Here is a 25,876-nt window from a genome sequence, read left to right as displayed (position 1 = left end):
GTTTCTGTACTTCCTCGTTTCCTCTGACTGCACGTGATGTGACGTCATTGTATTTTTCGATAGAGGAAACGGGGATTCGTCATTAGCGCGTAGAACCGAACGGCCAAGGGGTCGCGCGTTGGCTTCAGTCGCTGTCTCCCTTGTCAGGACCAGTTTTTTTTAATATAATTTTTGTGAGCGCCTAATTATCTTGATGATGCATACAACGCGTTGATCATTTGAATATCCGTCAAATATCTACGGTTGTGGTGTGTTGTGTAAGATTTTAACGCGAAAACATCAGAAGAATCGTCCAAAATGTACTCCATAAGACGTTGGTTTTATAGGCCCAAAGTAAGTTTTTGCTCTTTTTTCCCTTAAGATCTCCTGAGAAAACTAGTTAAATCTGCCCGCTGTATTTGTCTTTATCATGCATTTGTATTGTCTTAGGGATTTAGAGTCTAAGAACTTGCTTCCCAATTCCCAAGCGTTTTAATTTGAGTCTAAGCCTCGGTCGAAATTTCCGTATCTCGTCCCTGAAAGTCTGAAAGTTTAGTTAAAGGAATAATGTGCATTAATTAAGTTTTAAGAGTGACATAGGAACCAAATGACTTTTTAATTATGTATCATTATTGCTTTATTAGGAATATTAAGCTTGGTAAAATTTAATTTTATGCTTTATGAGTGTAACAAACCTGTTGGACTTGCAAATGCTTCCATTTAATTCAGTTATGAATCATTAACTAAAATTATTTAATTATTGCTAATTAATATAAATATATTCAAAGCTTATTTGAAAAATACTAGCTATGTTTTATTCGTTAGCAATAGAATTATGGTGAAAAAAAATCGGGAAACTTCATCATTCTTTTCTAAATGAGTTGTCTGAGAAAATGTACTGTATCTGTGGTTTTATTGTTATCTAAATAAGCAGGTGTGTTTGTGCCAATATAAGTTATAAATAAAAATAACATCATTATAATTTCTCATAGATTATTTTAATTTAAAAAGTTGTTTATGGTCCTTTTCACCTAAATATACATTGTTTTTATGTATTCTGGAATTACTGGGTGTCAGCCAGACTTAAGGAGACATTGGTATATACCAACCTTGATTAGTTCTAGCCTTCCAGGTGCTTCAAGGCAATTCCAGGAGTGACGTTAGTTAGAGAGAGAGAGATGAGAATGTCTCGAAAAAACCTTGAAATATGTTTTTATATATTTCTCGTATCCTTAGGAGCCCCTAGCAACGTTAAAACATAAGCTATAAAAGGAATTTTAAGACCTTGGTAGTTATATACTAGTTTACCAAATATTTTAAAAAGGTTGTTTGAGCTGCAGGGGGTCAAAATTTACCTCCATGCTAGAATACACTTACTGTATTGTAGGAGTAGGAAATACCTTCCTTTTGTTTCGTTATAAAAAATGCTAAAAAGGTTTTGCCCTAGCTGAATATATTTTCCGTTATTCAGGGTCAACCATGCAAAACCTTATTTGACCACTCCCAGAGATAACGCGGCAATGTCCAGGTCATTGGAGCCTGATTTTAAACGTTTTTTTTTAGGCATACATTGTGAAATATTAGTTTCATAAAAGATTTTGCGGTTTTTCGAGTTTTTAAGGGGTTTGTAATGATTTTTAGAGAGAGGATTCATCAAAACTAGCCCAGTTTTATTGGGCCGATGAAGAGCTCAATATGGTGGCTGCTGAATTGGACAGTTTTGACGGTCGAAAAGACCCGGAAAGATGTTCCGCGTTAGTAAATCAATTGAGATTATGTCAAGACAAGGTCCTGACAGTTTGCAGTGAAATTATGGACGAAGCCATTCCGACCAATAGAGCTAATAGAGACTTTCAAGCCAAATTCCCCGATGATGTTTTGCAAGAGAATCTATCGGGGCAACTATGGTTTGGCGCAGAGTGCTTAGCCGCTGGTTCAAACATACTTAATAGAGAAGCGGAGAGTGCCAATATGAGACCATTAGCCAAGGCCTTAACGAGAGCTTTGGATAATGTTAGATTTCTACTTAGAGAGCAGTGCCTAAGAAATCCCACAGAATATACTGAAAAAGTGAAAGAAGCTTTGTGGATATTTGACAGACTTTTCGCTGATTTTGAATTGTGGTTAGTTTGGGTTAGGTTTCTATAAATGTACCTTTGTTATTAATAACAATTTATATTTAGTTACGTAAGTGCAATGGTACCGGTAAAAACAGCCGAGGAATTTCATCTCCAACAAGAAGTTATTGTTTTATTTTCGGAAACGTTACAAAGGTGCTTTAATGCATTTAGAGTTTTAATGTGAAGCCAAAATTCTTATTGTAATCTAATTTCATAGGGCTCTTCGACTTGGTCTTGTTAAACAAGACTTGGTTGATGACTGTGACCCATCCTTAATGTTTACAATCCCACGATTAGCTACTGTGGGGTAGGTTTTATTTCTGTACCCTGGGACTCTAATCCCAAGACTGGCCACTATTTTAATTTAAACCTTGAACTTATTCTACTCCAATTCAGAGGGTTACTCTTGTTTCCCGATGGTCCTTTAAATGTTGACAAATGTTCGGAGGATGTTTCTGAACTCTTTAGACCATTCCATAGTTTACTTTTCAAAATTAGGTACGGGTTAACCGTCAAACTTGGCCCAAGTGTGACGAAAAATAACCTTATTTATAAAATTTTCAGAGATCTTCTTTGGACACTTAGTCCGGAAGAACTTTTAATCTTGGAAAAGACATTATGTAGTTTAGAAGAACCGGAAGCGGTTTTGGCGCAGATGAAAAAGTCTTCCAATAGTTTCACCTCTAACATTACTTCCATGTTTCCCTCATTTCCACCCAGTTTAAAAAATCAAAACGAAACTTGTTCCTCTTCCGCCAATTTCAATGACAACTTCAAAGTTCCTCCCGATTACTGCCCCAATTCCAGCAAACAATTTATTCGAGACTTTTACGCCTACAATTTCGGTCCTCCCAATCAAGATCTCAATGAAAATCTCAAGGAACAAGACGGAGTTGAGAGACGATATTCTGATTTGTCAGAAGGAAATAAAGGGCTTCCCCAAGAACTTTTATCAGCGATAACGCAACAAATTGGAGCTTCTTACTTCCCTTCAGGTAACAATTATTTAACCCTTAATTTAAGATGATGTTAATGAGTTTGTTAAACTCAAAATTGTAATTGCAGCTTTAAATGATGAAGATTGCATCCAAGAAACTGAAGGTTTAGAGGAAACACCCAATCCCCATATTCCCGATAACAGCTCTTTTAGCCAGTCCCTTCCAATGGTTGCTTCATCTCGCCGGGCTAGTTTAAGCGGCAACTACCAAGCTTCACCCTCTCGTTCTTCCGATTTAAAATTAGTCCGTCGCAGAAGAAGAAACTCTTCCATATTGGCTAGAACAAGCGGAGGGACAGCGATGAGAAATAGCAGCGCCTCTTCCAATGTCTCTGAAAATCTCGAACAAAATCATCATCATTCCAACTCTTTAACACCTTCCAGAGTTTGTCAGTTGAGACACGAAAGAGGTAGAAGAAATTCCTCCAACTCTACGCCGCAACAATCTAGTAACAATAATAGCGCAACGGCCAAAAGTTACCAAACTGAAAGTACTTTAAGCAAAGCCAGTGTCTCATCTTGTTCCAGTTGTAGCAGCTTAACTAGTTTAGAATGGGAACAAGCTAGGTAAGATTTCAAACCTCCTTTTCCCCTATCTCCTAAAGCCTTGGAAACAAACTTTTCCATTCCAAGCCTTGCCACAAGCAGGGCCGGAAATAAGAATTTCTTATAGGACACGTGTCCAGTGACCCCTCCTTTTTGACTGTAAAATTTATAGGACACTCTCCTCTGGAGTCTGCAAAAATAGTGTCGTCTCCATCAAAACTTGAGAAAAATTTATTGGTCAAGATGTCCAGTGACACCCTTAGTTTTAGAAAAACTTATTGGACGTTTTATAATATTACTGTACAATGTCTACCGTGACTTGTGCTTATTTCCAGCCCTGGTCACAAACGTTTCCCCGCCCCGAACGCCATCGTTTCCTCGCCCCGCCCTCACGCCCGCGAACGTTTCCCCGCCCCGAACGCCATCGTTTCCTCGCCCCGCCCTCACGCCCGCGAACGTTTCCATGCCTAATGTAAACATAATTTCACTTCATTCACACAGTGAACACAACAGCAGTGATACAAGCTCATTTCGATCTGATTGCCAAGATGACCAGGAAATAGCCTTGGCTCTTCAGGCTGCTGAAATCGCGACTTGTAACAAAGCCAGAGCTCGTTTTAAGGATAGCACTGACCTGATACATCGCCTATTCGTCTGCATATCGGGAGTAGCTGATCAACTACAAACCAACTTTGCCAGTGACCTGCGGAATATCTTAAAATGCGTCTTTGAAATGAATAGAACGCAACATCCTCAGGAAGAATCTCCGCCTCGTCAAGTGGAGCAGGCTAAAACCATGAATCCCGAAACTTTAACAGAGGGATTAGTCAGAGGGGAAAACTTACGTTTTGAAATTCGTACCAGCCAAAACGAATTTGAAGCTGAACTATCAGAATCTCCTTCCAGACAATCGTCTCCCACTCAGGATCCTCCTGGACGGGTTGACGAGATTCAAGTAGATATAGCCCAAGAAGCGGCTGATGAAGAAACGGAAGAAAATTGCCAAGAATCTCCAAGTAGGTCAAAGATCTACCGCCAGGGCGGGAAAGGACGGTGTCCAGTGTGTCCTGTGCTTATTTCCGAACCTGTCTATCGCTGATTTAAGCCTTTTTTTTTTATAATTTGGGGGGGTTTCTTTTTTGTTAAAGGCGTCGCTGAAACAGCTCCATGTTGGTTACCAGATGACTTTGTGGACTCTTGCATGTCTTGTGATATTCCCTTTACCATTATTCGAAGACGACATCATTGTAGAGGTTGCGGCAAAGTAAGTATTGGCCATTCTTTTCAGAAGAGAATTAAACATAGTAAAAAGGGAAGAAAGATGGTGCACAGCGAGTAGGGAACTCGGGCTTAGGGCTGGAAATAAGGAAATTAATTTCTTAATGGATATTTTAAACTTTTTTTGGACAATGTCCAGTGTGCCCTGTGCTTATTTCCAGCCCTGTTCGGGCTTTGTCTGGCAGTGCGTCTTGGCGCCTGTGAAGTAACTTAAGCGCGTCTTGGCGCCTGTGAAGTAACTTAAGCGCGTCTTGGCGCCTGTGAAGTAACTTAAGCGCGTCTTGGCGCCTGTGAAGTAACTTAAGCGCGTCTTGGCGCCTGTGAAGTAACTTAAGCGCGTCTTGGCGCCTGTGAAGTAACTTAAGCGCGTCTTGGCGCCTGTGAAGTAACTTAAGCGCGTCTTGGCGCCTGTGAAGTAACTTAAGCGCGTCTTGGCGCCTGTGAAGTAACTTAAGCGCGTCTTGGCGCCTGTGAAGTAACTTAAGCGCGTCTTGGCGCCTGTGAAGTAACTTAAGCGCGTCTTGGCGCCTGTGAAGTAACTTAAGCGCGTCTTGGCGCCTGTGAAGTAACTTAAGCGCGTCTTGGCGCCTGTGAAGTAACTTAAGTGCGTCTTGGTGCCTGTTGAGTAACTTAAGAAGGCCGCCTCCCGTCTGGGGGTTGTTGACTTGTTGTTTTGGGTCTCCAGAAGTAGTTAACAACTACTGCCCTAGTTTTTTAAGCCTCGTCAACCTTTGAAACATGTCTCAGTCTACTCTTTAATTCCAATTTTTTAGATTTTCTGCTCGAGGTGTAGTTCAAATTCCGTACCATTGCCTCGTTATGGACACACGAAACCAGTTAGAGTTTGTAATGAATGTTTCGTGCGGCAGGTTGCTCAATTCTTGGTTCCAACTAGCAGTTGAGAGAGTTAAATATAATCATTTAATAATTTACCCCTGAAGATTTTTTTTTTTCATAATAAAAATCTCTTTATTAGTTTATTTCTAATTTAGTGTTCGCGATATTTTCTATTCTTTGTTTTTATATATAAAATATAAAAAAGGGGGTTTCTATAAGTATTTTTCACGCCAAATTCTTTATATTTTGTCAGAGTTTTGACGAAGTTTCCATTGTATCCATAGTTTTTCTTACTATAATCCTTTTTTTTTAAAAAAAAAAAAAACTATGCGAATGTTTGGACCAAGGCTTAGCAAAGATCTGCTAAGCGTAAACTGCCAATAGTGATAATTTAAAAACAATTTTTACATTAATGCCAAACTATTCGCATAGATTTAAAGAGTCCAAATTTATGTACTTTCCTTATACTTAGATCTGTAAATGAAAATTTTTGTAAAAGGGGTGTAAAAAAAAAAAAAAAAAACAAACCAACATTTCGTTGTATTTGTATAGTCTAATAATTAACCGGTATGTGTAATTGTATGAAGGGTGGTGTTTTTTTTATGTAAATAATATGACTATGAAAAGTTTTCTCCTTTTCTGAATTTATAATTATTAAATTTACACTGTTAACGTAAATGATGGAAATATTAATTTTTAATGCATTATATTTCGTTTTATTTTAATTGAATATCTTTTTTACATCCAGGTTGAAGTTTTTTTTTAAACAGTACAATGTACAAGAAAATAATATCCAAAGGAATTGTTTTTATAAATCCCAGAACAAAAAAAAAAAAAAACAAAAAAATAATTAGGCCAAGGCTTAGAAGAGGACTTGAGGCCTATAATGAGGTTGGTGGTTCTTCAAGCCAATTTTCAGATATTGTTTCGCTTGAACTTGTTTGACGAAATACAAATCTTTGGCTTTTTGCTTGATAACTTTGCTGGATGACTCATTGTTGTAACCCAAGGCTCTGTAATGTGTCATTAAACGTTGTATTGACGCCCTCTGCTTTCCAGAACCTTGCTCTTCCCTAACAGGACGGACGTTTTGCTTGAAGTATCTATGCAAAGAACGATGTCCAATAGTGGCCCCTGAAGGTAGCACCAGTTGCCAGTCATCAGAATCCAGGGTTGGTATCTCAACTTCTTGATCAGGATCTTGGTCTTGGTCAGGGTAACTTGATGAGTAGTCGTAATAATCAGCGTATTCCAACAAGGCTTCTCCTTCGTGTAACATTTTGCAGTGTCCCTTATCCACCATGTGTTGCTGGACTGCAGCGACTGTGCGATAACGTTTCAATCCAGGAGGGGTTGAGCACCAAATGCACATTCTTCCAGCTCCAATCTTGCGTCCCAAGTAACTGATGAAGCCAGACAAGTCAGTCAAGAATTCCACATCAGGAATAAAGAAGGAATGGGCGGAAGTCATGTGGTCCACGCATTTGGCCAAATCAGCATGGATGGCGGAGCAAAATAGACATTCATTTTCCATCAGGGGTGTTCCATCAAAGAGGTCCTCAAGGGGACTTGTTGCGTCTTCCTCATCTTCATCAACACTTTCCCAGTCACTTCCTTCATCAGAATCTTCCCATTCTTCATCATTATCTTCTTCTTCTTCAGAGACTGGTTTAGGTGGTAAAGTTGATGACCTTTCTCCTGAACTGGAAGCCTTGGTAGCTTGGTTAAGAATATCACTTCTGGCAGCTTCTTGGTTCTTGATTAAATTCTTCAGGTTCTTGTTTTGGACTTGAATTTGACGCAGTTTCGATTTGGCGTCCATTTCCAGGTGTTTCTTGGAGTTGACGTGGTTGGTGAAGGCATTGACGGTCCCAAAGTACTTGTGGCAAGTCTCGCAATAGGAACATGATTTGTTGCTTTTGGCAGTATTGGCATTTTCTTCCAACTTCAATTTATGAAGCTCAGCTCTTTGTTGGAAAGCTTCGGAACTAACTGGAGGCAAATCGGCAACCTTACGCATAAGATTGTAGCGATGCCAGTCGCTCTTGTAGTGGTCCCTGTGCAATTGGACATCGCAGAAGGCGACGTGACAGCTGATGCAAGTTAGGGATGACATGGCATTTCCGTGTAGTTTTATTTAATTTAGAACAACTGTAAAATTTTACCACGAAATGTATTCTATAGTGAAGTATTTTAATTATTTTATTAACTATATTAACTAATCGTAAATTTTCTTTTTACCTTATGTCCGATAAGTAAGATTTAACAATCCACCACGAGGTCAGCTCACTTTTAAGACTAGTTTCGGACGTAGCAGACGACGTATGACGAAGAAAGAAAAGTAGACATTGATCTTTGACCTTAGCCCGTGACTGCTAAAAAGAAGTTGAAGGTCCACGTTGCCTGCCGATCCAGGATTTAAATAAGTCTAAATGATCTAATATAATTTACACGAGGTCATGTAAAAACTATCAATAAGAATGTAATTACACTATATAATGGGAGATTTACTCTTATCAGTACTTAATATTTAAAGTAGAGAATGGGTATTTGTGCGCGTTACAGTTAAGCCTTGGCTCCTTGTAGGCCAAAATTTACATATACCTGGCCCAAATATAAAGATAAAAACGTTATTAACATTTTATCATTAATTTAAGGCCGCGTTGCACTTATTTTAAATTAACAATGACAATATTAAATACATTCACCAAATTTCACCTCAATTTTAAACCAATTTCATCAACGGGGCCTGCACCATCAAAAACCTTTTTCAAATTGGTAATATTATTTAACCAAAGTAACGGCTACCTTTCCAAGAGGTTTGCCAAACACATTCGCAATGACAACCTTTGGAAGACAGTCTCGGAAAAGTGTAATGACAAAATGGTGGTTTTTGGAGAAATTTTAACCCAGCAGTTTAATTTCTACACTGCTCAAAGAATCAGAAGATTAACTCAAATTGCCAGTCTCTATCAACGAATCTATACTGAGAAGTCTATACAGCGAATGGTGTCTCGTTTCGCGAATCGCTGGCAAAATTGTAGACCAAAATCGCTTGGTTTTCTAATAGGAGCTTCCTTATTCAATTGGCAACAAGAGAAAATCAGTGAAAATGAAATGAAAAGGTTCGTTAGATCGATAATTTAGGTAAGTTTTAACCAAGAACCAAGATCTATCTATTTAATTTTGCAGTTGTATTTCTGAGTTTGACCAATTATCACAACAGTCCCGAAAACAACAAAGCCCAAATGCCAATGATAATAATAATAATAATAATAATAATAATAATTGCACAAATGGACAAAACACGTGGTCCGTTAATTTTCTTAATAGTGATGGTTGGGACCCAGTAATATCAAAGGAAAATCTTCATGTTTGGAGGAAAGCTGTACCTGGAAGTTACCTCTATGAGTATAAAGGTAAATTTTAGTAATTAATGACACTTTTGGACCGGACTTAATTAATTTAGATTAATTTTAGTATTTGGATCATTTGGAGATATCCCAGCTCGCGCATTCTTCAATGTCCAAGTTGATACTGAATATCGCAAGAAATGGGATAAATTAGTCATAAAACTTGACGTAATTGATCGAAGTGAAACTGAGGGGGATGAAGTCATTCATTGGGTCATGCATTACCCTGTAATTAACTCAGTTAAATTAATTTTTACCTGATTTAAGCCAATAATATATATATTTTTTCAGTATCCAATGTACAGCAGAGATTATGTCTATATTCGTAAATATAAGGTAGTAATTAATTATATAGGTAATTAATACTTTAATTAATTAATTACATTTTTTTATCAGATTGACCATGAAAACAAAGTAATGGTTTTAATAAACAAAGCCACTGACCATCCTGAATGTCCAGTTGATAAAAAATTTGTCAGAGTTCGAAAATACTTTTCCCAGATGGTTATAAGACCACATAAAAATTTTGATGATGTAAATAGGATTAATTAACAGAAATTAATTTCATTTAGTTATTAATATTAATATTAATCAAATTTTATTTAGGTTGGATTTGATTATTTGTTGACTTATTTTGATGATCCCGAAGCTGCGTTTCCAGCTCCTGCTTATAATTGGATGGCTTCAACTGGTATGGGGATATTTGTGACAGATCAAGGGGAATTTGTGACAGATCAAGGGGAATTTGTGACGGATCAAGGGGAATTTGTGACGGATCAAGGGGAATTTGTGACGGATCAAGGGGAATTTGTGACAGATCAAGGGGAATTTGTGACAGATCAAGGGGAATTTGTGACAGATCAAGGGGAATTTGTGACACATCAAGGGGAATTTGTGACAGATCAAGGGGAATTTGTGACGGATCAAGGGGAATTTGTGACGGATCAAGGGGAATTTGTGACGGATCAAGGGGAATTTGTGACAGATCAAGGGGAATTTGTGACAGATCAAGGGGAATTTGTGACGGATCAAGTGGAATTTAAACATTTTTAATTTTTATCCGTGATAGGAGTTCCAGATTTTGTTGAAAAACTTCACAGTGCAGCGAGAGGTCTTTACACTCAGTCACCACCTTCTCAAATGACCGCTTCACAAACAAATTCAATTCCAAATCCCGGTGGAATTCATCAAATCTATGCTTAACGAGTACGACTTTGTTTGAAGCTTTTGAAAGAAGTTACGGTAAAAATTAAAAATGAAAAATGAAAAGTAGAGAAGAAATTTGAAAAATAAGGTTTCTGTATGTAAACTTAACTCTTCAAGCTGAAAAATTTGGAAAATAAGTTGGTGCCTTTATCCAAGTAGCTTTTTGCGCTCATTATTTTTATTTTTTGCTCCGATTGTAGATTAAAGATGGATGGTTGTGTAATTTTTTAATGATGAGGTATAATCATGTTTTTTCCAGGTAATTGTATAGTTTTTTTAACAGCCATATACTATTGGAGGCTAGTAAGACTTCTATTATAAGATATTATAATTCCAATGTAGAAGGCTAACATTGATTGCTGATAGACCAATAATAATCCTTTAACTAGTCCATTACATTACATAATTTTTCTTTTTGGCAATTGCCGAAAAATTTTATTATTTATGTGATATAATAAATTTTAGCAACATATTGTGGGATTTATTTTTTTGAAAACTAATGATTACGATCGAGTTAAGATGTTTCAGCTTTCAGAATTTGTATTTCGCGGGTAATCTGAGGTTTCTGATTGGCTCAGCGGAGTCTCGTGACCAGGCTGGGAAATAGCACACTTCCTCTGGTCCAAAACCAGTTTATTAATTGCTTGGACTAGTTTTTTAATTCAAAAAGTGGGGGTTACTGGTCCTCGGAACCAGTTTATTAATTGCAAATCTATAGGAGAACAAAGGCTGGGACCAGTCCTGAGACCAGTTTATTATTTAGGACACTAGGGGGGGTCACTGGTCCCAAGGACTAGTTTAAAAATTATGCTTATTTCCCAGCCTGCTCGTGACTCTCATCGCTTCAGTAGTCTGCTACATTTTTTAATTTACCATACCGGTTCAGTACGGCAATCCCTAAATTACCGCCAACTTGGAATCTGCCGAAAATTGCCGAAAGTAAAATAGTACTTTTCCGACTATGCGTCGTCTGCTAGAAAACACCCTTTGGCTAGATTGACTTGGCTTTCGACTAAGGCGGTAAAATAGAGTAGTAATTCGGCAAATCAAAAGACTAGGCGGTAAAATCCAAAAAACCATGATTAAAGCCAAATAACGACTTCATTTGAATATAATAACGCAAGACCATTTAAATACGTTTAAATATTACAAATCAAAGTAATTAAAACGTTTTCTCTCAACAAAAAAGCCTGCGAAACACGGTACAGTAGTGTGTGTATTTTCGGCATTTTTCGAAACAAAACAAAATTAAAGCTAATTAACGACTTAAACAAGATTAAATTAATCTTATAATGCTCTTTCAAAATTTTCGGACATTTAAACATCACTTAAGTGGAAAAACTATACTTAAAATCCAATAAACTCCTCCATTGTCTAACGCAATGCCATTTAAACACGTTTAAATAATACTAATCAACGTAAATTCGAACGTTTACTCTCATAAAATAACAGCGCGAAAACTTAGCGGTAAAATTGTCCCTTCATTTTTGGCATTTTCCAAAAGAAAGAAAGAAAAAACACTAATTAAAACTTCTATTGGTTCTATCGAATCATTTAACGCAAAAAAAATTAAATTTCGGCAATATCCAGAAAAACCGTATATATAGCTTACTAACTAATTAAGTAAATTGTTTTCAAATACCAAATCGTTTTGCCTGTTGTACCGAACCACGTAGCACATAAATTGACAACAATGACCATTAAAATAATTTTATAATTAACTTTAATCATTATTAATATTCCAATTTAAACATCAATTCAGTAGAGAATTCGCTTAATACCGATTAAGTTTCATCATCGTCTAATGCAAATGTAAAGACACACCTTTAATCATTAATTACCAAAGTTAATTATACTTAATGGACTTCGTTACGATTTATCTCATTCAAATTACCCGCTACAACAACATGGCTGTCCAAACCAGGCGGTAAATTAGTGTATGGACACTTTCGGCATTTTACAAAAATCACGTCATTTTCCTACTCTAGAGCCTAGATGGCAACCCCATCGCCGTGAAACAAATCAATAGAAAAATGGCTGTCCAAAACCAGGCGGTAATTTAGTGAATGGCCGTTTTCGGCATTTTACAAAAATCACGTCAGTTGCCTACTCTAGAGCCTAGATGGCAACCCCATCCCCATCGCCGTGAAACAAATCAATAGAAAAATGGCTGTCCAAAACCAGGCGGTAAATTAGTGTATGGACACTTTCGGCATTTTACAAAAATCACGTCATTTGCCTACTCTAGAGCCTAGATGGCAACCCCATCGCCGTGAAACAAATCAATAGAAAAATGGCTGTCCAAAACCAGGCGGTAATTTAGTGAATGGCCGCTTTCGGCATTTTACAAAAATCACGTCAGTTGCCTACTCTAGAGCCTAGATGGCAACCCCATCCCCATCGCCGTGAAACAAATCAATAGAAAAATGGCTGTCCAAAACCAGGCGGTAAATTAGTGTATGGGCACTTTCGGCATTTTACAAAAATCACGTCAGTTGCCTACTCTAGAGCCTAGATGGCAACCCCATCCCCATCGCCGTGAAACAAATCAATAGAAAAATGGCTGTCCAAAACCAGGCGGTAATTTAGTGTATGGCCGCTTTCGGCATTTTACAAAAATCACGTCAGTTGCCTACTCTAGAGCCTAGATGGCAACCCCATTGCCGTAAAACAATACAAAACAATGAAAAAATTGCTGTCCAAAACAGGCGGTAAAATATGATATCAACACTTTCGGCAATTTCCAGAAAAACCCTATTTAAAGCTAACTAACTAATTAAGTAAATCGTTTTCAAATACCAAATCGTTTTGCTAGTTGTACCGAACGATGTTACGCATAAATTCACAACAATCACATTTAAAATAATTTTATAAGTAACTTTCTTCTATCTCGGCATTTTAATTTCCTAATTTAATCATTAATTAAAATGAGAAACCCCATAAAACCGATTATACTCTATCATTGTCTAATGCAAAGAGCTTTAAATGCGTTTATTCATCACTTATTAAATTTAATTTTACTTTAAAGTCTTCATTACGATTTCTCGCATTCAAATAACCCACGGCCAAAAATGGCTGTCCAAAACCGACGGTAATTTAGTGTTCTATACTTTTTCGGTACTTTACAAAGGGACCTAAGTTACTGTAGAGCAAACACTTTGCTGTAAAACAACTTACGAAAAATATTGCTGTAGGAAACAGGCGGTAAGATAGTGTTTTAATGTTTTCGGCGTATTACAAACAAAAATAATCAGGGGCGTGCCAACCTTTTTACTGGAGCGGGGACAAAATCCTACACTGGTAGAGAAAGTTGTGTAAAAATTTTGCACTTGTGTAAACAACTTTGAGCAACCTTAACCTCTTTCCAAACTCATACAAGAGCAAAAATTATTTTGCAGTACTTCAATGTTGTTCAGCACTCATCAATGATCTAAGGCTATACAGTATCTCGCATGCACTGTAAATTACGAAGAGGTCCTCATGAACGTGAGATTTAATGCCTGGCCAATTCAATACTCGTGGGATACAGTGGCCACGATTCTATAAGGTGCCATTTCTAGAGTAGCATACATTTCTCTCTTTTCGTAAATCGTAGAAAATAGTAAAAACGCAAAGAAAATATGTCTTTAGCCAGAAGTCCATTAAATTAGCCTAGGAAGTAACCAAAAGCGGGGTTTGGGACTCCCCTCTCTTGTGTAGCAATACTGAAGAAGGGCGACACAATTTGCCCTATCGAGAGAGAAAAAACTATTGGCTGAAAATGAACAATGTATGTCTAAAAGGAACAGAAAACACCCCCTTCCACAGTAAAACCGAGCCCTCTTTAGCATAGAATCAGGAGAAGGGATGGGGCTAAGACCAAACCTATTGAAAAAAAAAACTATTTAACGACCGTGGCCGTTCCTTTTTTTATTTTTTTTATAAAGCAAACAATCTACCCTTTAGAGATCCAGCGTTCATGGACTGAAGGAGTCACGCCCCGCTCACGTCAAGAAACGACTTCCTAGAGAGGAGATTTCTAACAGAGTTAGGAAAGGGGGAAAATTTAACCCCCTATGCATGGAGTTAGAAGGAGTTCTTACCCCAGCAGAGACGTACGCTATACCAGCTATTGTAATTGTTTACTTCCTAGGCTAATTTAATGGACTTCTGCTTTAGCCTACCTATTCTTTCCCAAAGTTGATAGCTACAATAATTTGAAGCACTATCGGCTACACCCTTTCTCTCTTGGGTTAATTAGCTCTATGATTAGCCACGGTTATATGCGAAAGAATTGCAACACTATACTGTATAGAAAACCGTGGTTGCTATATGTATACATGTTATGTGTAAAGAAAAAATGGTGGAAGTCAGGAACGACACATTCTCGAGACTGTCAAACAATGCGAAATTCTTCATTTCCAGGACTAGTTTAAAAATGATTCTACATTTCTACAAAGATACGACAACCTGAGCTTAATACTGAACTTCAAAACCGTCCTCGAGCGACGATTTTTGAACTATCAAAGCTGTCACTTTTACCAATCCCCTTTACGATTGCAATATTTATGGAATATATTCGCATGCATCACACTAAATAACTGGGCATCAGCGCAAACTCCATTGGTTATTACATAACTCCACGGAGTAAAAATTGAAGAACTTCAAATAATTTATTTATAAATATTACGAACATGTTAATGATTAAGACCTGTATTTTCTTAATCACTTCCAAAAACTGACTTCCTCTCACAACAATAATACACTGGGTAATGAAAATTTCACTTTCAATGAAATTTTTTACTATTTAGACTCAGTCACCAGAGGGGGGCGATTCCCCCGCTGCCCCCGTGGTTGGCACGCCCCTGAAAATAATTAAAGCTAGTTAACGACTTAATACTAAGCTCTACTCGTGTCGCGAATTATAGATCAAAACATAATACCACTTAAATTTTCGTTATGATCTCTATTATTTTGAAATTTAAATATCAATTAAGTTGAGAAATCATTTTAAAACGCATTACATTCTATTATCTTTTAATACAAACCGATTTAAGTACTTAAAAATTTCAATAATCAGTCTCGAAAAGTTAGGGCGAAGAGGAAAATCAAGTGAATTTTTAACTTATTCTCCTAATATTTATAAGAAATATCTCGAAACGATTTTAAAAATCAAAATTGATTCACATTTCATCGATTAATCATTGGCAGCACGTCCGACCGATTCGACTAATCGTGTATCGTCCTGCTAAAATTATTTCAGCCACGCTCAGTATCGCGCACCACGATTATCACACTGCGCACACTGTTTATCTTATCTCGCTCACAAATTTTGCTCGACAAATCGCGTGCGTGCCAATTAACATTTTGTTGTATGCTGTAATTGTAATATTCCGGGGAATCGAAGAACGGATAGTTTTAGTGATTATCCCCTCGATGAGTTTACAGCATAGACTTATGCCGATGCACACTTATCGCATCTTATAAATTTATAACATGAACTTATGCCCAGAAGCGTTTGAAAGAGAAAGAATTTGGTAAAACACCCAACTTGAGTTCTTTCGCCGGAATATTACAATTACAGCATAAGGGTAAAATTTTTATCACTGTTTAGGGTTGGACATCGAGGGGCTATTCACTCTGATTTTATGCACGGTAAATCATTTAAGCATTGTAAAAGATAGCGCTATCCACTCATTAGGGTAGGGTATAGAGGGGCTATTCACTCGTACGATGTGGCTAATATTACGAGCCCTAGGGTCGTCTTGTTTAACTAGAGGCCCTTTTATCGTTAAACTTCTATTAAACTTAGTTATTAGATAATCTAAATTCAGGTGCTTTTTATTTAAATGAGAAATCATCACGATTGACATTCATAGAAATAAGATATCACCATCAATACATTACTGAAAGACCTAAGAATGTCATGTAGCGCCCTATTATGTATTTTAAACGAGTATCGGTTTAGAATCATATTAAACCAAGCGATCCGATACTATCGGGAAACCCCTAGTATCGGTGCCGATACCGATATATCCCTAGTATCGGTGCCGATACCGATATATCCCTAGTATCGGTGCCGATACCGATATATCTCTAGTATCGATGCCGATACCGATATATCCCTAATATTTTCCTTTGCTTTTAAAATGTTTCTCGATTTCTGGGAAAATAGATGCAACTTCCGATACTAAACACCGCCTTAAATCAAAGCGCGGGTCCAACGTCGGAATATACTTCCTTTTGCTCTTTAAAAATTCTCCTCGATTTCTTTGAATTTTGAAATAGGGGAGCGGGATTGAAAGCGTTAAACCCGTATTGTTGACGGGTGACAAGAATTTTAAAGGGAGTATTGAACCTTCCATTTAAGCAAACGTAAAAAATAATTCACAATGCTTAACCTTAATAGAGCAATTAAATGCTATACTTAAACATACTAAAACAATTAAATGCTATGCTTAAACTTTCTATTATTTCCTCTTAAAATACACGAAAGGAAAATATCACCTCAGCACAATTCTCTCCCATTCACTCTCCCTTCAATGAACGATGTGGCTAAAAATGGCTGTCCAAACAAGGCAGTAAGATAGTTTCGGCAGGGATAGATTTAATTTTAGAAGTAGGAATGGAGACCGGTTAGTATTTACTTCAGGCTGACTCATAGCCCAGTATAGAGCCCCTCACTCCAGCACGTAACGAAAAGTTTAAATTATCTTATTGACTCACTTCAACTACGTTTTGATGACGTTGCTGACGTGGACGGCGAAAAATACGTAATTCCTTTTTACCTCTGTCACTATGACTCGCCTAGCTTCTTTCATACCCCTCAGTCCCGTGGAAGGGGGTCCGGGACTTTGACGCGCGCCTACATTACTCCGTTCTCCATTCCTACTTCTAAAATTAAATCTATCCCTGGTTTCGGCATTTTCATAAGACACCCTAATTAAACTTAAAAACTATTTAAGTAAGTTTTTTTTGGAACACCAAATATTTTAAATAGTTCTACTCTATCTTACCGCCTGTTTCCTACAGCAATATTTTTCGTGAGTTGTTTTACAGCAAAGTGTTTGCTCTACAGTAACTTAGGTCCCTTTGTAAAGTACCGAAAAAGTATAGAACACTAAATTACCGTCGGTTTTGGACAGCCATTTTTGGCCGTGGGTTATTTGAATGCGAGAAATCGTAATGAAGACTTTAAAGTAAAATTAAATTTAATAAGTGATGAATAAACGCATTTAAAGCTCTTTGCATTAGACAATGATAGAGTATAATCGGTTTTATGGGGTTTCTCATTTTAATTAATGATTAAATTAGGAAATTAAAATGCCGAGATAGAATAAAGTTACTTATAAAATTATTTTAAATGTGATTGTTGTGAATTTATGCGCTACATCGTTCGGTACAACTAGCAAAACGATTTGATATTTGAAAACAATTTACTTAATTAGTTAGTTAGCTTTAAATAGGGTTTTTCTGGAAATTGCCGAAAGTGTTGATATCATATTTTACCGCCTGTTTTGGACAGCAATTTTTTAATTGTTTTGTATTGTTTTACGGCAATGGGGTTGCCATCTAGGCTCTAGAGTAGGTAACTGACGTGATTTTTGTAAAATGCCGAAAGCGGCCATACACTAAATTACCGCCTGGTTTTGGACAACCATTTTTCTATTGATTTGTTTCACGGCGATGGGGATGGGGTTGCCATCTAGGCTCTAGAGTAGGCAACTGACGTGATTTTTGTAAAATGCCGAAAGTGTCCATACACTAATTTACCGCCTGGTTTTGGACAGCCATTTTTCTATTGATTTGTTTCACGGCGATGGGGATGGGGTTGCCATCTAGGCTCTAGAGTAGGCAACTGACGTGATTTTTGTAAAATGCCGAAAGCGGCCATTCACTAAATTACCGCCTGGTTTTGGACAGCCATTTTTCTATTGATTTGTTTCACGGCGATGGGGTTGCCATCTAGGCTCTAGAGTAGGCAAATGACGTGATTTTTGTAAAATGCCGAAAGTGTCCATACACTAATTTACCGCCTGGTTTGGACAGCCATGTTGTTGTAGCGGGTAATTTGAATGAGATAAATCGTAACGAAGTCCATTAAGTATAATTAACTTTGGTAATTAATGATTAAAGGTGTGTCTTTACATTTGCATTAGACGATGATGAAACTTAATCGGTATTAAGCGAATTCTCTACTGAATTGATGTTTAAATTGGAATATTAATAATGATTAAAGTTAATTATAAAATTATTTTAATGGTCATTGTTGTCAATTTATGTGCTACGTGGTTCGGTACAACAGGCAAAACGATTTGGTATTTGAAAACAATTTACTTAATTAGTTAGTAAGCTATATATACGGTTTTTCTGGATATTGCCGAAATTTAATTTTTTTTGCGTTAAATGATTCGATAGAACCAATAGAAGTTTTAATTAGTGTTTTTTCTTTCTTTCTTTTGGAAAATGCCAAAAATGAAGGGACAATTTTACCGCTAAGTTTTCGCGCTGTTATTTTATGAGAGTAAACGTTCGAATTTACGTTGATTAGTATTATTTAAACGTGTTTAAATGGCATTGCGTTAGACAATGGAGGAGTTTATTGGATTTTAAGTATAGTTTTTCCACTTAAGTGATGTTTAAATGTTCGAAAATTTTGAAATAGCATTATAAGATTAATTTAAACTTGTTTAAGTCGTTAATTAGCTTTAATTTTGTTTTGTTTCGAAAAATGCCGAAAATAAACACACTACTGTACCGTGTTTCGCAGGCTTTTTTGTTGAGAGAAAACGTTTTAATTACTTTGATTTGTAATATTTAAACGTATTTAAATGGTCTTGCGTTATTATATTCAAATGAAGTCGTTATTTAGCTTTAATCATGTTTTTTTGGATTTTACCGCCTAGTCTTTTGATTTGCCGAATTACTACTCTATTTTACCGCCTAAGTCGAAAGCCAAGTCAATCTAGCCAAAGGGTGTTTTCTAGCAGACGACGCATAGTCGGAAAAGTACTATTTTACTTTCGGCAGATTCCAAGTTGGCGGTAATTTAGGGATTGCCTTCAGGACTCACAAATACTCGTCGTCGTTTTCATCAAAAAAATTAATTGTAAGTGTTAATTATGTTTATAAATATATTATTTACATTGCATATGCTTAATAGTAACCCTAAATTGACTGAAGTAATAATTTACTTTAGAATATATAAGGGATTTGCGGAGGAAAGAATTTACTTTGTTCTGAAAAACCAAGGCTTAAGAATGGCTTCTGACTTAAGTTTCCTTAATTTCGTTGTTGAATCGCTTTCAACCCAAAATGAAAATCAGCTAGAAGAAACCAAATTATCCGTTTTAAGCAGTAAGTTATATGAAGTATTTAAATTAACAGTTAAAATGACTGAAATCGTTTCCTAGTTTTAGAAAATGGGGAAGAAAAATTTCTTTCCCTTGTCCAAGGCTTAGGGTATGTCATTTTTATTGTTGCCGTCTTGGTTATGGTGATGTATTCTTATTTTAATCAATCCTAGGACCCTATTAGCAAACGCAAATGACGGGGAACGTAAAACAGGCACAAACTTTCTCGTTAGTGTATTGGCAGAGTTGAAAAAAGATTTTCTCAATGAGAAAGAGGTTGAACACCTAGTTACATTTTTTACCGATAGACTTAAAGATGTGTCTCATATCATCCCTATAATCATTCAAGGATTATTATACTTGGTTAGTTAAGCCTAAATAATAGTCTGAGATGAATTCTCTTTAAAATCAAGCTTCATTTTTTAGACCAAATTTGAAAATTTACCTCCTGGAGCTGGCCCAAAAATATTGTTATGCCTTTTCCATTCTATTCACATTCCAACTCAGTTACAACCCGAGCGTTATAATTGTTACTCTATTGTTGGGAATTTAATTAATAATCCTAAACAACTTCAAGAGCTTCAATCTCAACCTTTAGCTCAACAATCAGAAATTGTATTAGGTTTCCTTCAAGCTTGTGACGGAGAACGTGACCCCAGGTGTCTTCTTTTATCATTTCACATTGGGAGAGGTTTAGCTTTGAATTTTCCCTTGGGAGCCATGGCTGAAGACTTCTTTGAATCATTTAGTTGTTATTTTCCCGTTGATTTTAAACCTGTAAGCTCAAAAATTAAGTTTAGGGGCTGAAATATTAATTAGAGATGCGAGTAATTGTTTTCAAACTTAAAGCCAGATCATGATGAACGTGGAATTACTAGGGAAGATTTGTCATTAGCATTACGGAATTGTTTAGCAAGTTCACCAATGTTTGCTGAATTTTTATTCCCATTTGTACTTGATAAGTTGGACTCCAGTTTAGTTCAATGCAAGCTAGATTCCTTAGATTTGTTGGCAAGTAACTTAACTTTAAGATTAAAATTTAATTACTTTCCAACTACATATTAAATTAAATTTTGTTAACAGAGAGAGGCTTTTAAAATATATCACAGTGATAATATTGACCCGTTTTTACTCCAAATATGGAACAAACTTCGCAGTGAAGTAAAAGAATAACTTAATTAATAGGTTTTTTTGATCGATTAATTTATATTAATGCTTTTAATTAATTAGATTCTAATTAATGATTCGAAAGAGGTTGAAGATGCTTCATTGGAGACTTTGGCTTGTTTGATCCGAGTTTTACATGGAAATTCTTTGTCAATGTTCATCTCTAAAGTTTGGAAAGAGTGTGAAGCCTTATTGGACACATCCGTAGATGGGCTTAAAATAATTATTGCAGTTGCAAAAGCATCTGACGAATCCGGTTTTTCAATAATCACTCTGGGTTTACCTTCGTTAATGTCTAAAGTTGATCCATCTTCATCCGGAGTAACAGAAGCCAGAAAAATAGGAGCTCTTTCCACTATCTTATCTTTTCTTAATATGGACAATAATTCCAAACTTTGTAAGATATTCCCCAAGCCATTTACAAAGTTGCCCAAATTTTGGGTCTAAATAGCCCATCTCCAAACATTTTACTACTTAGGCCCAAATATCCCATCTCCAAATATTTTACTACTTAGGCCCAAATTTTGGGCCTAAATAGCCCATCTCCAAACATTTTACAAAGTTACCCAAATTTTGGGCCTAAATAGCCCATCTCCAAACATTTTACAAAGTTTCCCAAATTTTGGGCCTAAATAGCCCATCTCCAAACATTTTACAAAGTTACCCAAATTTTGGGTCTAAATAGCCCATTTCCAAACATTTTACAAAGTTTCCCAAATTTTGGGTCTAAATAGCCCATTTCCAAACATTTTACAAAGTTTCCCAAAATTTGTGCCTAAATAGCCCATCTCCAAATATTTTACTACTTAGGCCCAAAATTTGTGCCTAAATAGCCCATCTCCAAATATTTTACTACTTAGGCCCAAATTTTGTGCCTAAATAGCCCATCTCCAAATATTTTACTACTTAGGCCCAAATTTTGTACCTAAATAGCCCATCTCCAAATATTTTACTACTTAGGCCCAAATTTTGTACCTAAATAGCCCATCTCCAAATATTTTACTACTTAGGCCCAAATTTTGTGCCTAAATAGCCCATCTCCAAACATCTTACTACTTAAGCCCAAATTTAGGCTTACCAAATCATTCCCACTATTTAATCCTAATAAATAGAAACAGGCTTAAAGTTAATTGTAAAATTTAAATAAAATTTAACATTTTTAGCTCCAGTTTGGGAAGAGAATGGAACAAATCTTATAGCATCATTTTTCGCCTTATGGCATTGTAGCGGAGAAACTAAAATCTTATCAATGAGAGGCTTGACATTATCGTTACAAAAATGTAAAAGTTGTTGGACTGAGAAAGATTCTGATCTTTTGACAAGACATTTGTGGCTTTGGACAAAAGAGTTACAAGGAGAATCGCAAGAATTATTAATGTAATTAATTATTAATTAGAATTAAGTATTTATTTAACCCAATTAATTAATTTTATTTCAGTGATACTTGGCAGGAATTAGCTTTAGAACTTGCCAAACACGATTCCACCTTTATCTCCGATAAATTATTACCAGAATGGCTGGATAATTTGAAAAATTCAATTAACGTTGACAAATCTATCGGGCTTTTAGCTTCCGTTAGCCGCGTTTCTGATTTAAGGGACGAGATAATTAACTTCATTTCAAATGAGATCAATTTGAATACCCGGAATGTTAATTATTTTAAGTGCCTTTTGAGAGTTTCTACCGTTAACTCGGGGGAATTGAATCAGGATTTTGGAAATAGTTTATATTCAACTTGCGTATTAAACTTGGTTAAAAATAGTATTTCCACCATTTTAAATGAGGCTTTGGAAAATGAAGAGTTGAAGGAAATAAGGCTGATTTTAGAATGCCTAACTCCGACTTTGAATAAAGAGTAAGTACGTAATTTTTAATCTTAATTTAACATTAATTTAACACTTAAAATTTTACTTACTTAGGAATGGGGCGGATTTAGGGACCAGAATTCTAATTTTATTCACTGAAACTCCTGCAAATTTCACAGTGAGTTTGAAAAAAAAAATACCCCATAATGGTGTGTCCCATGGAATGTACAACAAAATCCCCCCTGGACATTATCCCCTTACATATGGGACAAAATCCCCCCCTGGACATAATCTCCTTATATATGGGACAAAAATACCCCCTGGACATAATCTCCTTACATATGGGACAAAATCCCCCTGGACATAATCTCCTTACATATGGGACAAAAATCCCCCCTGGACATAATCTCCTTACACATGGGACAAAATCCCCCCCTGGACATTATCCCCTTACATATGGGACAAAATCCCCCCCTTGGACATAATCTCCTTACATATGGGACAAAATCCCCCCCCTGGACATAATCTCCTTATATATGGAACAAAAATACCCCCTGGACATAATCCCCTTACATATGGGACAAAATCCCCCCCCTTGGACATAATCTCCTTATATATGGAACAAAATACCCCCTGGACATAATCTCCTTACATATGGGACAAAATCCCCCCCCCCTGGACATAATCTCCTTATATATGGAACAAAAATACCCCCTGGACATAATCCCCTTACATATGGGACAAAATCCCCCCCCCCCTGCACATAATCTCCTTATATATGGAACAAAATACCCCCTGGACATAATCTCCTTACATATGGGACAAAAATACCCCCTGGACATAATCTCCTTACATATGGGACAAAATCCCCCCCCCCTGGACATAATCTCCTTACATATGGGACAAAAATACCCCTGGACATAATCTCCTTACACATGGGACAAAATCCCCCTGGACATATGCCCATGGGCATTGGGCTGCCTCAGATGTTAAGCCTTTGTAAATGTTTTCCAGACTTTATCCCCAGAAAAACAGCTGACATTATCGCAATTATCTCTGTCTGTCATTTCGCATTTATCCAAAGAAGGCTTGAATGTTATTCCAAGCAATCAATTATGTTCTTTGGCGACTAATTTGATTAAGAACTTAAATGTTAACGAACAATTAGGCCTAATTTATTCCGAAATTTTGGCCTGCATTTTAAACAAGAGAGATCAAATTGACGAACTATTGAATACCATTGAAGAAATTGCTTCTAAATCTGAACTTACCGGCAATATAGTCACATTATGGGTTTGGCTTTGCAAGGCGATAGTTCTCAGGGGTTATAATTACCCCACAGCCACGGAGAAGGTAATTTAACTAATTAATGATAATTATTTATAGCAATTAACTAAAAAAATCTACATTTCCTGTTAGTTAATGGAATTTTTAAGTGATGAAAAAGTTGGAAGCTTAGCGGCTGAAAGCTTTCACGTCATCTTAGCAGAAGCACCGAGAGTAATTAATTAGCTATCATTTAAAATAATTAATTAAATTTAAGCCTAATTTATATACTTTTAAATATTTTTTAAGGTTATTTCTAAATCTTCAAAAGCAAATATAAAATTGTTTTATAGTCAAAGATTTTTTACAATGACTAAAGAACGCCTGTTGAAAAATTACCATGAAGTTACTAATGGAGGTTTGTTAATTTAATTTTCCTTAATTATTTCGGCAATGACCTTGAGTTCTTGCGCCAAAATTTTCTAAGAAATGTTAATTTTTCTTAAACAGATTTAAAGAATAATTATTTAAGAGCATTATCCCATCAACTTAAATTCTTGCCAACTGCAATTTTAAGGAAAGAACTTCCTCCTGTACGTTAAATATTGAATTTTTTCAACTTTTTATTTAGTTTTAATGATTATTTTTAACTTTTCTTTAGTTTTAACGATTATTTTTAACTTTTTCTTTAGTTTTAAGGATTATTTTTAACTTTTTCTTTAGTTTTAATGATTATTTTTAACTTTTTCTTTAGTTTTAATGATTATTTTTAACTTTTTCTTTAGTTTTAATGATTATTTTTAAATTTTTCTTTAATTTTAACAATTATTTGTGACTTTTTCTTTAATTTTAACAATTATTTTTAACTTTTTCTTTAATTTTAACGATTATTTATAACTTTTTCTTTAATTTAAACAATTATTTTTAACTTTTTCTTTAATTTAAACAATTATTTTTAACTTTTTCTTTAATTTAAACAATTATTTTTAACTTTTTCTTTAATTTTAACAATTATCTTTAACTTTTTCTTAAATTTTAATAATAATTTTTAATTTTTAGCTATTGCCAATGTTAATTAAATCATTAACAATTGAAAATAATGATCTTTTGGTCTCTATATTGGGATCATTAAAAGAGTTATTGAACACGGATGTTAATTTAGCTAAAGATCACGCGTCTAATCTTGTTAATAGATTAACCATACTCTCTACAAATCATCCTTCAATGGTAAATTTAACTTTATTTTAATCAATTGAAATTAATTTTTAGTTTATCTACAGATGGGTAGAATGTTAGCGTTGGATTGCTTGCACAGTTTAGCATTTTTACCGGAAGATGAAATTTTAATTTTAATGCCTGATGTTTTGGAAAAGATACGTCCATGTTTGGATGATAAAAAAAGGCTAGTTCGACAACAAGCAGCCACTACAATAGCTAAATGGTAAGAAATAGGCTTAAAGTAGGCTTAGGAATTAGGTGGGGAAATTAATTATAATTTATATTATAGGTATTTAATTGGGAAAACTAAGGATTAGTAGTAATTATTGTAAGTTAATAGAGCTTTAATAAAATTAGGAAAATAATCCATTTAATTGTTGTTTATTTACGTAAATCAAAACAAACATCAGCGCCGTCTGTTAGGCCTATTTAATAAAATTACGTAACAGCATTATTTAAGGTACTCGTTCTCACTTAAGTCGCTAAGCCTTGAACCTCGTTTTTTCACTTAATATTTAACTATTTAAAGGCAACTTAAATGAAAGCAACTAACGGTAAGTCCGTAAGAGGCATTTTTAATTGCAATTTAATTATAATTACCCTGATATAATTGAATATAAATAAGATTAAAACAAATATTTTGACGAACGAAGTGTGGAATTTTTTTTCTCTTTAAACATACGGCTTCCTGTCGCCGCGGCGCGCGGTCTTT

General features: G+C 35.7%; 4 protein-coding genes and 1 long non-coding RNA gene across 6 annotated transcripts; 3 read left to right on the top strand and 2 right to left on the bottom strand.

The window, feature by feature from the left end:
• On the top strand, nt 1-6,435 carry LOC149673856 (lateral signaling target protein 2 homolog). Its single transcript, XM_089839613.1, has 10 exons — nt 1-333; nt 1,621-2,102; nt 2,163-2,252; nt 2,317-2,406; nt 2,496-2,597; nt 2,664-3,094; nt 3,165-3,663; nt 4,144-4,658; nt 4,791-4,906; nt 5,694-6,435. The coding sequence occupies exons 1-10, from the start codon at nt 298-300 to the stop codon at nt 5,820-5,822; spliced, it is 2,490 nt and encodes an 829-aa protein (XP_089695739.1). The 5' UTR covers nt 1-297; the 3' UTR covers nt 5,823-6,435.
• An 11-nt stretch (nt 6,436-6,446) lies between these two features.
• On the bottom strand, nt 6,447-8,129 carry LOC149673855 (cytoplasmic 60S subunit biogenesis factor ZNF622). 2 transcript variants are annotated; one of them, XM_089839623.1, is made up of 2 exons: nt 7,999-8,129; nt 6,447-7,908 (listed from the first exon to the last, which is right to left on the bottom strand). In XM_089839623.1, exon 2 carries the CDS (start codon nt 7,871-7,873, stop codon nt 6,620-6,622), a length of 1,254 nt encoding a protein of 417 aa, XP_089695749.1. In that variant the 5' UTR covers nt 7,874-7,908; nt 7,999-8,129; the 3' UTR covers nt 6,447-6,619. The 2 variants fall into 2 exon arrangements, with proteins under 2 accessions (XP_089695749.1, XP_089695750.1); XM_089839624.1 differs by having other exon boundaries at nt 6,447-7,935; nt 7,999-8,081.
• Nucleotides 8,130-8,442: 313 nt separating this feature from the next.
• Nucleotides 8,443-10,848, top strand: LOC149673854 (stAR-related lipid transfer protein 7, mitochondrial-like). The gene is made up of 7 exons (XM_089839625.1): nt 8,443-8,882; nt 8,950-9,176; nt 9,238-9,398; nt 9,462-9,506; nt 9,567-9,704; nt 9,777-9,861; nt 10,240-10,848. The coding sequence occupies exons 1-7, from the start codon at nt 8,443-8,445 to the stop codon at nt 10,371-10,373; spliced, it is 1,230 nt and encodes a 409-aa protein (XP_089695751.1). The 3' UTR covers nt 10,374-10,848.
• A 366-nt stretch (nt 10,849-11,214) lies between these two features.
• On the top strand, nt 11,215-25,533 carry Mms19 (MMS19 nucleotide excision repair protein). Its single transcript, XM_089839612.1, has 19 exons — nt 11,215-11,265; nt 19,425-19,464; nt 19,555-19,712; nt 19,769-19,817; nt 19,882-20,071; nt 20,135-20,485; nt 20,558-20,719; nt 20,792-20,869; nt 20,939-21,272; nt 22,039-22,252; nt 22,314-22,730; nt 22,795-22,858; nt 23,695-24,033; nt 24,100-24,180; nt 24,256-24,364; nt 24,457-24,539; nt 25,006-25,173; nt 25,227-25,387; nt 25,454-25,533. The coding sequence occupies exons 3-19, from the start codon at nt 19,616-19,618 to the stop codon at nt 25,479-25,481; spliced, it is 2,925 nt and encodes a 974-aa protein (XP_089695738.1). The 5' UTR covers nt 11,215-11,265; nt 19,425-19,464; nt 19,555-19,615; the 3' UTR covers nt 25,482-25,533.
• Nucleotides 24,270-25,866, bottom strand: LOC149673852 (uncharacterized). The gene is made up of 2 exons (XR_016366941.1): nt 25,765-25,866; nt 24,270-25,380 (listed from the first exon to the last, which is right to left on the bottom strand). It is a non-coding gene; the product is annotated as an uncharacterized LOC149673852 (long non-coding RNA).
• Between the last annotated feature and the right edge of the window lie 10 nt (nt 25,867-25,876).

Source organism: Phalangium opilio, unplaced genomic scaffold, assembly GCF_054372755.1.
Source record: "Phalangium opilio isolate 3A_F unplaced genomic scaffold, DU_Popi_V2 ptg000048l_1, whole genome shotgun sequence".
In the NCBI taxonomy this organism is placed as follows: domain Eukaryota; kingdom Metazoa; phylum Arthropoda; class Arachnida; order Opiliones; family Phalangiidae; genus Phalangium; species Phalangium opilio.
Note: the sequence above shows the minus strand (reverse complement) of the source record. Positions and strands in the feature narration are given on the sequence as shown.

What these genes read in the sequence shown, in the direction of transcription:
- LOC149673856 (XM_089839613.1), top strand. Translation starts at nt 298, where the DNA reads ATGTACTCCATAAGACGTTGGTTTTATAGGCCCAAA. An exon ending in CCACGATTAGCTACTGTGGG is followed by an intron (nt 2,407 to 2,495) that starts GTAGGTTTTATT and finishes ACTCCAATTCAG; the next exon opens with AGGGTTACTCTTGTTTCCCG. An exon ending in ATTGTAGAGGTTGCGGCAAA is followed by an intron (nt 4,907 to 5,693) that starts GTAAGTATTGGC and finishes CCAATTTTTTAG; the next exon opens with ATTTTCTGCTCGAGGTGTAG.
- LOC149673855 (XM_089839623.1), bottom strand. Translation starts at nt 7,873, where the DNA reads ATGTCATCCCTAACTTGCATCAGCTGTCACGTCGCCTTCTGCGATGTC.
- LOC149673854 (XM_089839625.1), top strand. Translation starts at nt 8,443, where the DNA reads ATGACAATATTAAATACATTCACCAAATTTCACCTCAATTTTAAACCA. An exon ending in AGTGAAAATGAAATGAAAAG is followed by an intron (nt 8,883 to 8,949) that starts GTTCGTTAGATC and finishes TTAATTTTGCAG; the next exon opens with TTGTATTTCTGAGTTTGACC. An exon ending in TTACCTCTATGAGTATAAAG is followed by an intron (nt 9,177 to 9,237) that starts GTAAATTTTAGT and finishes GATTAATTTTAG; the next exon opens with TATTTGGATCATTTGGAGAT.
- Mms19 (XM_089839612.1), top strand. Translation starts at nt 19,616, where the DNA reads ATGGCTTCTGACTTAAGTTTCCTTAATTTCGTTGTTGAATCGCTTTCA. An exon ending in TTCAAGGATTATTATACTTG is followed by an intron (nt 20,072 to 20,134) that starts GTTAGTTAAGCC and finishes TTCATTTTTTAG; the next exon opens with ACCAAATTTGAAAATTTACC. An exon ending in TAGATTCCTTAGATTTGTTG is followed by an intron (nt 20,720 to 20,791) that starts GCAAGTAACTTA and finishes TTTTGTTAACAG; the next exon opens with AGAGAGGCTTTTAAAATATA.